General features: G+C 40.6%; 1 protein-coding gene across 4 annotated transcripts in view; it reads right to left on the bottom strand.

Annotated features, from left to right (window-relative positions):
* The window catches only part of ccdc57 (coiled-coil domain containing 57), an 85,653-nt gene that overhangs the window by 43,760 nt on the left and 26,350 nt on the right, over positions 1-15,543 (bottom strand). For all 4 annotated transcript variants that reach the window (XM_039740346.1, XM_039740347.1, XM_039740344.1 and 1 more), the window contains 4 exons: positions 6,837-6,938; positions 6,465-6,622; positions 2,706-2,780; positions 819-1,019 (listed from right to left, as the gene is read on the bottom strand). In XM_039740346.1, coding sequence (XP_039596280.1) covers positions 819-1,019; positions 2,706-2,780; positions 6,465-6,622; positions 6,837-6,938 — 536 coding nt within the window. The remainder of the gene's footprint in view (positions 1-818; positions 1,020-2,705; positions 2,781-6,464; positions 6,623-6,836; positions 6,939-15,543) is intronic.

Here is a 15,543-nt window from a genome sequence, read left to right on the forward strand (position 1 = left end):
GTCCTGCTGTGTTCAGTTTACTGAGTGCCCTGGGTTGGCCCAGTGTGGGTGTATATGTGAGTGTGCCCTGGGATGGACTGGTACCTGCCCCTGAAACCCAGAAATGTATAAATCAAACTTGAAAATTGATGAATTGATGGATGGGTGGATAGTTTACTCTTTACTTCATTATTAGATGAACCAAAAAGCCAAGTACAGCCAACACCTACTTACTATAGCAATTATATAAAATGATACCGGTTAAATATTCTCTAAATTATTTCAAATGAAAGAAAAGTGAAGGCCATGTTCTAGTTTGTTGGTTTTTACAGCCTGAACTTGATAAGCTGTCAACAAAAACTCATAGAAAGGTTTGACTGGCTCCTGTACTCCTGTAGATTTAATGATTAGATTAGCACAGATATTAGGAAGCAACAGTTCTGGCTGTACAAACATATGACGTCCACCTGTATCAACGGCTCAGTCACTTGCATTTCACATCCTGCTGTAAACCAAACTACTGTAAGCATGATTTGCTGTAGACAATCCAATCTGCAGTACACTCCCTGACAGAAGGAATAAAAAGAATTAAGCAATGGTGGTATACTGTCTGCTTGAAAAAAAATTACCACTGGGTCAATGGAAACAGAAAATAAGCCCTAGATGTGGGGGCTATGTCGGGGGGCAGGGGTGTTTGCGTGGTCAGATGATTTTCTTTTTTTTTTTTGAGATTCAGACACAAATGAGTTGTGTGTGTCACCTCTAAAAGCAAAAGCATGCATTTCTAAAGAGTAATAAACAGAAAAAAGACCTACACAGAAGCTAAACAGAACACTTACTTCTCAATCTGCTCCTGCTTCTCCTTTAGGGTGTCACTAGTGTTCCACTCCATTCTTCGCTTTTCCATTTCTAGGGTTTCCAGGTTCATCTGCAATTCCCTATGCTTGTTTTCCATTTCCCGGATCTGTTCAGCATGGGTCTCCTTTATGGTCTCCAACTGTGACTCTTTTTCACGTGCAAAACGGTCCAAATCCTGATGCCTGCACAGACAAAACAAAAAAGAAAACAAAACATAAGAATTCATCTGTCCACTGGCAAAAGACACCCCCAAATCATTGCTTATTGCAAAAGCAGCATTTGACACGTAGAGTAATGTTACCAACACTTTAAATATGGCTGACAGTGCCTGGCTTCCCCACAAAGGTGAAGCGATCACAAGATTTGTAACAAATATTATTCCATCTCTGTCAAATTGATATCTTTTTACAAATTCACTGTTGTCCAGAGTTTCCAAACATCCTGCCTTTCCTAGAATGGGTGTGCTGATCTCTGCCTGAACGTCATGTTCCAGCGATTTGGGATGGCTTCCAAGCTCGCCTGAATCCGAGTGATGTTAGGAGACTCTTCCTAAATTAGGAAAATCGATACAAAAATATTCCTCCTACTCATAAGAGTAGGGCCAAATTTGCATCAATTGAGATTTTTCACACATTTAGGACTGTTTTTCCTACTCTGAGATGCTTGATAAATATGGGCACAAGTCTGGGTGAAAAGTCACACCAGCTTGGAATTTACAGACAAAGAAAACAAGTTTATATTTGGTAAATCCATTCGAACAGATTAATCAACAATTAAATCAAAAATATAAGCAGAAAACAAAGAATTATTAAAGCATTATATTCCTTTCAGTCCTTGGCCTAGCATTCAGAAAGTCTATTAAACCCAGCAGAAGATCTGACATAGCTGCATAGAAAATAAAAAGTCTATTCTGGCCGAATACACCTTGAACAACAGTAACAATTAAAACAATCATTATATATATTTCAATCATCTTCCACATTAGGGCAAAAAATCAAGTGAGAATTCAGTATTAATTGAGAGTGATCATTAAAAGATTTAAGGATTTTACGTCAGTGTCCATCGACACAAAAGCATCTGAGGCACTTGGTGTGTAAAAGTATGTGTAATTTATTATGCACCAGTATATAAAATACAAAGGTGTTTAAAAGACGTTGAGCCAAAGCTTAAAAAAAGACATAAGAAAATAAACAGCATTATGACATTAAATTAATTGACACAACTGAAAAACAAATAAATTTAAGGCCTGATCAAATGAAAAGGCCTTGAAGTCTTCTGTTTGACTAACTTTGTCTAATACAATTAGAAGTGAGTGCTAAAGTTTGGAAGTGCAGTACAGAACGGCTCCAGACCCAAATTTTTTTAAATCTATAAAATTAAGACCACAAGAGGTAGCTATCAACTAGACAGAGGGCTCTGCTTGGTATATAACGAATTGCCAAAACTGATAAATATTAAGGGGATTTGTCATGTAAAGCTTTGAAGGTTAAGGATAACATTTTAAAAATGAATGCGTTGTTCAACAACGAGCTGCTGCAGATGCCATAAAATTGGGCTAATTGTAGAGCAAAGACTTGTGCTTGTCAAAAGACAAGCAGCTGAGCTCTTCACCATCTGCAGCGTTTGTAAAGATCTTTTTGGAAGACAGAAATAATCCATATGAGAAAAAATGAAAGCTTTGGTAAGAATTTAAGCAAAAACAACTTTTGGATAGGGTCAGATTCATGATACACATTCCTTGATGTGGAAATATTCAGACTTTGAAGAAGATTTAGCGATGCATTAAAACAAAGCTCCGAATCGTTGGTATTAAGGCATTATTTTGATAAATAATCAGCCATGAATTACACATTAAGGGAGACTCTTACTTTTTGTTGAACAGTTCCTCTTCTTTCTTACAGCTCAGTTCCATTAACCTGAGTTTATCTTCCAACTCCTTTATCCTGTTAGAGCACAAAAGTAAAACTAATATAAGTCTGACATACACGGATTATTAATATCTGTATATTTCCTTTGAATTATTCACATCAATCAATTGGTGTTCTCCTTCTGAAGATAACATCCTAATTTTGCTTGAGCCAGACCTCAGGAATTGGCATAATCATAGGAAGCCTCAAATGAAGAGTTGCACTTGTATCCTGTTTGTCTTTCAACTGACCGCTTTTAAAGCACTGAGGATAAATCGCCCTGTGTGTCTACACTGCTCTGAAAAGCACCCCCATTGTCAGCACAGGAGATGAGCCAGGTCTTCATTTTAAGACTTAACAAAGTGACTAATGGCACAAACTGACCCCAGATATGGGGAGAGACTTTCAGTGTAGAAAGAGCACCACACATTTACAATCCTAGCATCTCTGCCACTCGGTAACCACAATTAGTCCACCCAGACTTGATAGTATTGTATCGAAATTTTATATTTTGGTATCGTGACAGTCCCAGGTATTGAAATTTGATACCATTTTCGATAACCAATACAGTATATAACTCGATAAAACAATAAATTTAAGTAACTTGCAAATCTGTATGAATTAAATCTTAACATTGATGTTATTTAATGCCAGAAATTCAGTAATGTAGTGCAAATACTTCCAAGTAGTGCAACCTTTTATAAAAATTAAGAGTAAAGTTCTGTAAACGCTAAAAACTAAAGACGTTTAAATCTAGTCAGCAGTGTTTTCACATTGAAGAACATAAACTCTGATACTGAGGTAGTACAACAAAATGTTACAAATGTCATTAAATTTTAACTGAATCGCCTTCTTCTTGCGGCTGCTCCCATTAAGGGTTGCCACAGCGGATCATCTTCTTCCATATCTTTCTGTCCTCTGCATCTTGTTCTGTCACTCCCATCACCTGCATGCCCTCTCTCACCACATCCATAAACCTTCTCTTAGGCCTTCCTCTTCTCCTCTTACCTGGCAGCTCAATCCTTAACATCTTTCTTCCCATATACTCAGCATCTCTCCTCTGCAAATGTCCAAACCAACGCAATCTTGCCTCTCTGACTTTGTCTCCCAACAGTCCAACCTAAGCTGACCCTCTAATGTCCTCATTTCTAATCCTGTCCATCCTCGTCACACTCAATGCAAATCTTAGCATCTTTAACTCTGCCACTGTCTCCAGCCCATATAACATAGCTGGTTTCACTACCGTCCTGTAGACCTTCCCTTTCACTCTTGTTGATATCTGTCTGTCACAAATTACTCCTTACGCTCTTCTCCACCTACTCCACCCTGCCTGCACTCTCTTTTTCATTTCTCTTCAACAATCCCCATTACTCTGTACTGTTGATCCCAAGTATTTAAACTCATCCAACTCTACTCCCTGCGTCCTCACCATTCCTCTGACCTCCCTCTCATTCACACACATGTATTCTGTCTTGGTGGTCCTACTGACCTTCATTCCTCTCCTCTCCAGAGCATATCTCCATCTCTCCAGGGTCTCCTCAACCTTCTCCCTACTCTTGCTACAGATCACAATGTCAAACACCATAGTCCACGGGGACTCCTGTCTAATCTCATCTGTCAACCTGTCCATCACCACTGCAAATAAGAAATGGCTCAGAATCGATCCCTGATGTAATCGCACCTTCGTCACTCCTACTGTCGACCTCACCACTGTCACACTTCCCTCGTACATACGAATACATAAAAATATTAAATAAGCATTCAAGTAAAATGAACGTTGATATGGTTTTTGTAAACAATTCTTCAGAAAAGTAACACACAGACAGACCACCAACATACTTGAAGGCTTTGTATAATGCAAATAGTGCACATGGCATTTTTTTGTAAGTAAACTACAATGTCTTTGCAACTTCTGTATTTTTTTTGCAAGAAAGGCTAGCATGTTGACGTGGTCTTCCACAGGGCCTCTGTTGCTGTTGTTGGGCTGCAAATGAGCCGTAACATACTAAATACACGCTCTGAAACAAAGCTAGAAGCATACGAGCACACAGAGGAGTAGCATCGCGGTTTATGCAGTTGAGAGCTGAAAGGTTACAGCGCCTTACATTATTGAGCAAATGTGATGAAATGTAATTTTAAAATTACACGAAATTAAGTAAAAGAAAGTAATTCACTATGGCAGCAGGCTTTGTGGTGTAAGTTTAAAAAAAAAAACGAACAAGCACAGAACCTCATACGTTTTGCTATAGAGTTTTGCTTTTTGATGTGATCAACCGGCTACAAAAATGTTTTAACTGGTACAAATAAATAAATGTCACATCCCTACTTCAATCACAACTGTTTAAAGGTTTATACTTATTAATGTTTTCATAATTTAGACGTATACCAGCACTTGAAATTTTTTGTATTGAGTCGCTTGCAAATCTTGTGCACACATTTGCGTGTATGTAGTTTTCTGTTGTCATCTGCCAGAAAACCAAAGCGTTTCCAGAGGCCTTTCCAGCTGCCCTCATTGCCAGTTAAGCATGCTGGTGAAGGCTCCAATGCTGCTGAAACTGCCATCTTATTAACACTGCCGAGTGGATGGAACTCAAGCCATGGGGAACTAGAAATGGACTCGTAATGTAGCCCGGTAGAATTGATACCATGAAAAATTAGGAATATACAGTACTTCGATAATTTTGACAACCCTAGTTCTTGATGGGCTTGGTATGGAAGGATAACACCCACACTTGTTATGTTCCTCATCACTTTGTGATTATTTTTGAGTGGCTCTTTAGTTTATCCTTTGGCAGCGCTACATGATGAGTTACTAAGTGCTAGAATTTTAAAACATCTACCACAACAATTAAACATCAGCCTGATTAATTTGTTACTAAACACAAATGGAAATAACTGCCATAAATGCATTTCCTGTTTGTTATTTTAATAAGTTTCATTTCGCAGTTAACTGCCAAGTCTGATGTCTCAGTGCACATGAAGGACTACTACATACACATTGGACTCCCGGATCACACAACTATCCGAGTTGGGTAGAAGACGGCAGTTAAGATGGCATACGAACAGCAAGCTAACTTGGTCTCCGTTTGATTTGAATCAGAAACCTAACTGATGCTGCACCAGCTCTTCATTGATTTGTGTCATATTCCCTTTAATGTAATTCACAAAAAAGCAATAATCGAACAAAGTAATAAAATGAAATCGCTATTATAAGGGTTTTCTCAAGTTAAGCAATGCTACTTTTTTTAACTGCTTGACACCAGCAACAAGTGTGCCAACTATTTGCATGCTAAGTTGGCACATACCGCCTCAACCAGCATGTTGACGTGTTTTCTTCTAAATGTTTATATAATTAGTTTAGTTCTGCATCTTATTCCCTGGTCATTCATTTCCATCTGCAGCCATTAAAATTATATCTTACAACTCAAAGAATTGCAGCGGCTCCCCTGGCATAACAGGGGCCTGAATCCTCATATTAGATTATGGATTAGCAAATGGACAGCTGATCTGATGAGTGTTTGCATTGTGCATTTTAGCCCTGTTTTAATTTTCTTTGAAGGACACTATAAAATAAAGGGCCTGGCTAACGGCAAACAAAGGAAATGACTGATGAATGAGACGGGCTGCAGCCGTCTGAAAAAAGTGTGTCAAGAAATGGATGGACTGACCGTCATAATAGTAGACTGGATGCAAGGCTAGGAAATTCCTGTGGAATCTTACCGTGCATCCTTTACCACTGAGACATCTTTGACCTCCCATTCTTTACGTTTGATGGTTTTTTCCATCTGATGGGTGTTCTTCTCTGCAGCCTGTAACGCCTCAAAAGCTTCTGCCTGTGCACTTCTGTGAACCTCCACTTCCTTGGAAAGTAATTTGACCTTTGCATTTCAGAAATGAAAAAAAGAACAGAAAAAAAAAACTATCATTAGCATCATAGCAGGATATGAAATTCAGTTCTGTATGTTTGTTAATACTTTGAGATTCCAGTTCTTCAGATAAAAACACCAATGGTACTCAAATGTTAGCTCTGCTTTGTCTCACTTCCAAGCCATGACCTTCTGAAAACCCAGACTAAAGATGAATCATCCTTACCTTGAGTTCATGCGCAAGGACCACATTGCTCATTTCGTCCATTTTCAAAGTGAACTCATGCTCTCTGCGTCTCATCTCACTGTCAAATTCTACCATCAGCTCCTGGTGAAGAAACAGGAACCAAAATCAAGTCTGGAGCTGACATTTCAAAAATGGATGTAGTCATGTTCCACGGGACATACACAAGTGCAGCCAGTATAAAAGGCAAAGATGCTGTCATTCAAAATAAATGCAGTATTTAAACTAATAAAGAAATCGGAACTTATATAAATGGAGGTTTTGTTTGTTTTTTTTTTTTTATAAACACACCTTAGGTTAATGTCTGATGGGTAGGTTTCTATGCTAATAATACAAAAAGTGGCTCAAAAAGAAGAATAAGACCAGAAACTGATGAGGCGCCATTAAAAAGACACTAGGGGGCAGCAGAGTTTACCTATACTGCTGTGGCCCACACTGCGTGAAACAGAATACAGGGATCAAAGGTGAATTGTTGGGCAGCACAGTGATGCAGCATCTGTGTCATGACTACTGCCATATAGAGAGAGGAGCCGACTAAAACACCCAGGAACTTTTAAATAAAGGTTTAGTTATAATTAAACATTAATTCAAAGCAAAAATAAAGAATCAAACAGGAAGTAGAACAAAATTTAGAAAGTTCAAAAAAGAGAAAAGTCAAGCAAAATGACACCTTTTATTGGCTAACTAAAAAGATTACAATGTGCAGGCTTTCAAAGTAACCGAGGCCCCTAGTTGCCTCAAAAGCTCACATATTGTAATCTTTTTAGTTAGCCGATAAAAGTTGTCATTTTGCGTGACTTCTCACTATATTCATAATGGCTAACACCGTACAACACCCTAGTACTACAGAAAAAGAGGAAATAAATTCAAACAGTAAAACAGAAAAGCCACACAAAATATTGAGATACATATTTAAAAAATGACACGAGTAAACACAATTCATAATTAGGAGCAGGGTCAAAAGGAAACTAAGCAAAGAGTGACCGGCTGACAAAGGTCTTTATAGCCTTCAGGTGTTGTGGCTTGGATGAGTTAGGGCACTTGAGGGCAATTACTTAAACTGGTGTCTGACCCCAAAACATATCAACATGATTGGCAGACACAGAGAAATGCTCAACAAAACCAATTAACCAAAAATATATTTAAATAAAAAATTACAAAGAAAGCAAAAATAAAACCCCTGGGACAAGATCCACAGCTGAACATGGCAGCTTGGCACTGCTGCAAACACCGATCCAGTGTTACTACCTTATTTCTGGTTTTCATGACAAAAATATGTATATTAGGTTAATCGTATGTGTCTAAATTGGCCCCCTATGAGTCGGGATATAATTGAAACGGCCTGTGAAGAACTGGTACCCCCATGCAGAGTTGGTTCCTGCCTTGTGCCTCACGTTCCCATGATAAGGCTCCCTTTGACCCTGAATTGTACTAAACTGGGTTAAGAATGCTTATGCTACCATTCATCGACACAAAAACTTTGCTTTATAAATGCTTCCTGTGGTGAACATCATCATCCCAAGGGACTTTACAGACACGCCACACTTGGCTCCACAGTTGTAGTCTTTTAGCACCAAAGTGGCCAGAGTGACAGGGATGTGGTTTTATATAATGCCACGCCTTGCGGCTCCCAGCACAAGCTAACATACAGTTGACTCAACAGTATAGGCACTGGCAGGTGACGTCACTCAGTCAAGGTCACAAAGAAAGAAAGTGTGCTGGCTACTGAACCCATGGATTCTTGTTAGCGGTTCAGCACAACTGCCACCAGGTGCTGATCGTGATACAAATTCTGCCAAGGAGGTTTTACAGGTGTAGTGAATCTAGAAATGCTGAGGTGTCCTTCTAAATCCAGAGAGTTAATTAGAACTTAATCAGATTACATTCATCTTCTGGGCTTAAGGTGAACACATATATAGCCTTGTGTTTCAGCATGCTGATAGAAATTGTTTTCAGTTTTAACTACCATATAAAAATTCAAGGGAAAGAAAGAGACTGCTTTGAATGTATGCACCCATTCATAAAATTATGGTTTGCCCAGCCATTTTATAAATCTGTGTTTGTTGTGCCTTCCTCCACCGTAACCTATCACTAATGGAGGAGGAGTGAACTCATTAGATTCACCAAAAATTTCAATCTCTAGTTTTCATCAAAAACATCGATAACTCAATGATGGGTATGTGTCTGCCTGTCTGTCTGTGTCTGTCGGTCTACAGCTAAAATGGCTGGAAGGAAAAATACCAAACTCGAAACTTAAGCCTGTTCTGAGATGATGATGTCCTGATTAGTTTTTGAGCCAAATCTTGCAAGAGAAAGAGGAACTCTACAGGAACCCTGAAATACTGTAATTCTGCAATTAATGATGAATTCTTCTCATCAATTGCTATCGTAATGATCGATTTTATGATCGGAAAGATTAGTATCAGAGTGAGAAATAATTACTGAAGTGTTTAGAGAATAGTTCGGGTAAGTTGGTTCCTAGGGTGCAAAACCTACTGATGCTCACATCTGAATTTTTTTCTGTTACAAAGTTGCACGGCATGGGAGACTGTCCTGATTCAAAGAGAGCAGCAGCCCATGACAGGACTCAAGTCCATCTCAGGGAAGTTCTGAACGATTCACAGACGACCAGGTAACTTAATTGACAAATTTTCAGATGTGAAGGAATAGCTGGAGAAACCTCCCCATCTTTCCCTGTTTTCATGCGAGTTAAGACACAGACAGTTAATGTGGCTGGACATGGCTTGGACAAATGGGCTGAGGTGCCAGTGGGGCAAACAAACAGGCTGCACGGTCTAGAAATCATTTTAAAGGCTGCTCTCAAATACTCAACATCAGCCTGAAATTAAAAAATGTCACCAAAATCAAAGCCTTGGGGGAGCTGACCTCCGTCCCCGGAGAAATGGCTGCAGCTACTGCGTTTTCTTCCAAATGATTTGCACTTTTTAAATTACATTTCTCACCTTAACGCTACTCCTCATTTTTGCCATGAGAACCACAGCAGGCAACAAAGGTTGTCATCTTTTCCATTTAAAAATGGCTGACATTCTAATGAATGCTTTTTAATGGTGTGGGGGTTGGAGATCAGCCTCTGGGGCTTCCGTGGCTGCAGAACCAATCAGATGTGGCCAGCCATGCAGATCTTGAATAGGTGCAAGGCACTTTGTTTCGATCGCAGGTGTCTACATATCAGTAATTGGCTTCTCTATAAATAAGGCAGATGTCAATCAATCAACCAAACAAACAATAACTCGTTATTTTATATAGTGCCATTTTCAGCAGATGGCAGTACCACTTCAAATATGTAAAGCAACCAGTGTAACAGAATGTGCATAGCAAACACAAAAATGTCACGTTGAGGCTGGTGAGTGTGTTATGTTTAAGTTTGGGGTAGAACCCTAGCTTTTATTTAAATTCCTTTTTATGTACTTTTTGTTCATTTTTGGTCCTTTGATTATCATGATTTATGTTAATGTTGGTCCATCCATCCATCCTCTTCCGCTTATCCGAGATCGGGTTGCAGGAGCAGCAGCTTGATCAGAGACGCCCATACATACCTTTCCCCGGCCACTTCTTCTAGCTCTTCCGGGAGAATCCTGAGGCGTTCCCAGGCCAGCCAGTAGACATAGTCCATCCAGGGTGTCCTGGGTTTTCCCCAGGGCCTCCTCCCAGTTACACGCGCCCGGAACACCTTATCAGGGAGGCGTCCAGGTGGCATCCTGATCAGATGCCCGCGCCACCTCATCTGACTCCTCTCAAGGTGGAGGAGCAGCGGCTCTACTCTGAGCTCCTCCCGGATGACCGAGCTTCTCACCACCTCTTTAAAAGAAGGCCCAGACACCCTGCGGAGGAAACTCATTTCAGTCGCTTGTATTCGCGATCTCGTTCTTTCAGTCACTACCCATAGCTCATGACCATAGGTGAGGGTAGGAACGTAGATCGACTGGTAAATTGAGAGCTTTGCCTTACAGCTTGGCTCCTTTTTCACCACAACAGACTTAATGTTGGTGTTTATGGCTATTATTTTTATAATTATCTATTTTTTTTTTTTATCAGTTTGGTTCCTGTGTGTGGATGAATGTTCTGCCGTGTCCTTTGTATTTTTCAGGTTGCTCAAGAGACAAGGCCACCTGTTCAGTTCCCATAAGCCTTTATAGGGCTGGTAGCAGGTCCCTCAGTGGAGACACAGTCCCTATGTTGTGCATTGTATGCACTTGGTGGTAACTACCCTGGGCCTTGCGCCTTACTCCACTTTTTAAAACATCACTAGATTAGATATACTTTATCTGAAGTACTAAATATTAACTGATACATTGGCAGTGAGAGATTATCTTCATTTGAGTAAGGAGGCTCAGGGATTAAGAAGGCCAGGTTGGCCTCTTTAAGTGTCCAAAAAAAAAAAAGAGATCTGAAATGGGCCTGCAGATTTGTGTGCAATGAAGCTGTGCAATCTTCCATGTCTGTGCTCATCAACCATTGAAATGGATTTGGCACGCAAGAGTGAGCACCTGTGACATTTGTGCTTACACAAAAAACATTGTGGCTTTTTTCTTTTTATTACTGTCCAGTTTGCAAGGTCACTATCTGCATGACAGATCATTTTCTTTATTGCTTCCTATTTTTCATGAAATTAAACACTGCGTTTCTAATTGCCACAGGGGAAGAACATATTCCAATTATATGGGCTGGGGATGGTGGCACTGACCTGAAAACAGGAGACAGAGTTGGAGGTAGCAGAGATAAAGATGTTAAGATTTGCAATGGGTGTGACAAGGATGGACAGAATTAGGAACAAGGACATTAGAGGGTCACCTCAGGTTGGGCAGTTTGGAGACCAAACCAGAGAGGTGTTGTTTTGTTTTGGCAGAGAAGAGATGCCGAGTATATTGGGAGAAGGATGATAAGGATAGAGCTGCCAGGCAAGAGGAAAAAATGAAGGCCTAAGAAAAGGTTTATGGATGTGGTGAGAGAGGACATGCAGGTGATGGGTGTCACAGAGCACGATGTAGAAGACAGGATGATATGGAAGAAGATGATCCACTGTGGCAGCCCCTAACGGGAACAGCCGAAAGAAGAAGCAGCATATGAATCATACTGGACCTGGCACTACAGGCAAGGCAAGAACAAATTCACTAGGGGACAAGTGCCTATCACATGCCTGCACTTACTTACAACAGGCCAGTTCAGTGTGGCCCGTTAACTTTGCATTGTGGGAGGACACCCACGCTCATGCATTGATTTTTTTAGAACGTTAAAACGTGACAGTTACCATTCATTCATGTCATAGGTCACTAACACAGGTCCAGCAGGGTCAGAGAAGCTACAAACATTTGTTCCAGAGAAGTTCTTTATTTGAGGTTATAAGGGAAGCTGTTCTTTCTGCCTCAAGAAACAAAGTTCTCCATATGACTTTGTATCCTCTGTCTCATCCCCATAACTGAAGAGTTGTCTGAGAATTATGCCCTGGTGTCATATTTACTCGGAAGTGTACAGAATGTGAAGAGAAAAGGAGACAGGCCTGTTCCTGATGGTGCTTAAGTGGGTGGCATAGAGGTTAGTACCAGCTATTTGTCACCCCGAGCCCAAAGTTTAAAACCCAGCTGTCTGGGTGTGTGTATATCATGTGATGGACTGGCATCCCAACCAAGGTGGCCACTTGCCTTAGCTCATTTCTACCAGGATAGACTCTGGCTCACCGTATCCGTAAAATTGAATAAGCTGCTTCAGAGACTGGACTGATGGACAGACAGACGAAAGGACTGTTGAATGCTTTACTCGCGACCCATGTAGGGTTTGTTTCTGCCTGCAATGGCTCTGGAATAAGAACTGGAATACGCAGGTTCAATAATGCGTATAGGGAAGGAATTATACATTTTGTATGTGGCGAAAGCTAACTTATTTCTTGTTTTTGATATAAGCTAATTGACTGGTGGTCGTTTCTATGTGATTTGCTGTGCTCAAACTTTGGCCAGTACAGTTAATCTTTAAAAATGAAGGATAAAGCGCATACAGAGATCTGAAATGGGTCTAAGGACCGGAGTGCAGTGAAGTCACACACTTCTCTGCGTCTGCACTTAACTACTGAAATGGATTTGGCACGCAACAGTGAGCCTGTGACATTTGTGCTCGGACAAAAATCATCATGACATTTCTATTTTTTCCAGTCTACAAGGTCACCATTTGTATACTTCCTCAACTGCTGTCCCTTTAAATATGCAAGTCTTTATTCTCTCCCTATTTTTCATGACATTAAACCTTATGACATGCCTAGAGTGGCCAATCCAAACTTGTACAGTCATAGCAGCTGCAAGTGTTTGTTGTAATTATTTCTAACTTTCACAGTCTGTTTATTCCCATTATGCATTTGCAGGGGGCAATCCTGGGACCAAACAATAACCAACTTCCAGAAATAGTGCTGGGGCTTATGACCGTGTGGGTTGGCTCCATCCTACCAGTCCCTTCCAGGAGCCTCTTGAACCTGCCACTGTCAGTACCGTCACCGAGATGAGCTGGGCAGAAGAGGACACATGCATCCAGAGAAGGGGTAGGTGCAAAAGTGACTACGTGCTTTTATCTAAAATCCAAGAACAAATTAAGAATCCAAATAGTGCAGTGAAAAAGTTCTATAAATAAATAATTCATAAAAAGTCAAAGTGAATGTGGAGGTTAAAATCCAATAAACAAATCAAGGTTAAAACTTGGCAGGATTCTTCTCTAAAAATCGCAGTTCCCCGGTGCTTCCCTTTAAAACTGACGTCTCTCTGGCTCAGCCTGCTTGGGTCTTGCACCACAGAGTGATGTCATCTAACAGGTGCAGACAACCTTTTCATCTGCTGGGGCTCCATTCCCATTTGCCTGCTTCCTTCTGTCTAGCATCGGCCCTCTCTCACTCCTGCCCTTCTTCTTCATCCATTAACCTCCGTGCTTTCTTTCATCTCCATCTTTTTCTGTCTGCTGTACACTCTAATTGGGTGGAGGTGTGACAAGTCGCTCCACCCAAAGTACAACTGAGGCACCCAAGCGATCTGCCTGCCTCCATACGTGTGGCACAATTGGCCAAGCACCCTAATTAACCAGTGAGTGAAACGTCTTCACATGCACCCACACCCAATTCCAAGCCTACACGCCACCCGGGGCCTGATCTTTTATTTAAAAAGTGACCTGCGCCAAGGACCACTCATCACAGGGCACTTACACAACTGTGATACCGGGTGAATACAGGGCACCTGGTCAACCTCACCTGCACATCTTTGTTATACACGTTAATAGAGTAGAGTATACAGGTTATGTATGTGTATATATTAGGGCTGGGCATAACGCATTAATTAATTAACGCTGAGAATTATTTTATCGCGCATGAACACAGTTTTTGTTATTATTATTATTATTTTGAAAGCCTCAGTCTCCCTAGCGATTGATAGAGATCAGTGATCTTGTTACAGTGTTTTTCAATACGCTTTTGCTAGAAGGAAAGTTAGCTTTGTTGATTTGACCGCGATTCCCTGCGCGTGCATGAGTAGCGAAGAGCAAACAGCTTCTAAAATGGCATGTGGAGAGATACCAAAGTGAATGCTCAAAGCAAAATAATTTGTGGATGACTTTTTTTGTATTATCGCTGACTCGGGCACTGATTTATCAGGCTCCAATTCTGGTGCAAGTGATCTGGAGATCCATCCATTCATTATCCAACCCGCTATATCCTAACTACAGGGTCACAGGGGTTTGCTGGAGCCAATCCCAGCCAACAAGGGCGCGAGGCAGGAAACAAACCCCAGGCAGGGCGCCAGCCTACTGCAGTGATCTGGAGGTCGAAAACGAAAGTGAGGTACTGGCATCTGCTGATCGTGATGCTGAACCCATTTGTGTAGCTGATGCACCGATGGTAACATTCGCCTGGCAGGACAGACACATGCTATGACAGGAGTTAAAAACCATATTGGGTCTCACTTCAACTGCCACTCCCGTGCACTCACCTCACAAAGGCAGCCAGCCCAACCGTGCATTCCTGCTGGCCATTGAGCCGCTGCTGCTGCAAACATGTGCCGACAGCAGGCAAAACTGGCAGCAACAGACTTTTTATGTTGATTTATGTGTGAAGCCATTGCTTTGTGTGCTTTTCAGAAAACTGACTTTTTTGGAAAACATATTAGCCCTCAAAGAGTTTCTACTGAACATAGACTGTTTATGCTGCTCCCTGATAAAAGAAAATGTTTCTGATGGTATCTGTTCAGATAAAAAAGAAAACCGATTTAGAAATGTGAACTTGCTGTTGCTCAGAAGGTGCCAGTTACAGTATAACATTGTGATCGTGGCGCTAGACTCAGAGGGTAACTTGTTTTTCTATAACAAGCTAAATAAAATGTTAATGCCCTGGCAGTGGCAAATAGCTTTGGCTTTATATTTGATTTGATTACATTAATGTTTAAGTTGAGATTTACAAGAACTATTTTAACTGCTTCTATGTAAAAGGAATACTGCTGTTAAAAAGCACCTTATTTGTTTAAAGTGTTTATAAACCAAATACACTACTGTTGAGTTCATTATTGAATTTTGCACATAATGTGATTATTGTGATTGTCTGCGATTAAAAATTTTTATGTATACTATATTTATGTATACTATATATAATGTAACCTAACACAGAAGGTCTGGTGAGCAAATATGCAACATCATTCAGGGAAATCACATG

Source organism: Polypterus senegalus, chromosome 17 (assembly GCF_016835505.1).
Source record: "Polypterus senegalus isolate Bchr_013 chromosome 17, ASM1683550v1, whole genome shotgun sequence".
Classification (NCBI taxonomy): domain Eukaryota; kingdom Metazoa; phylum Chordata; class Cladistia; order Polypteriformes; family Polypteridae; genus Polypterus; species Polypterus senegalus.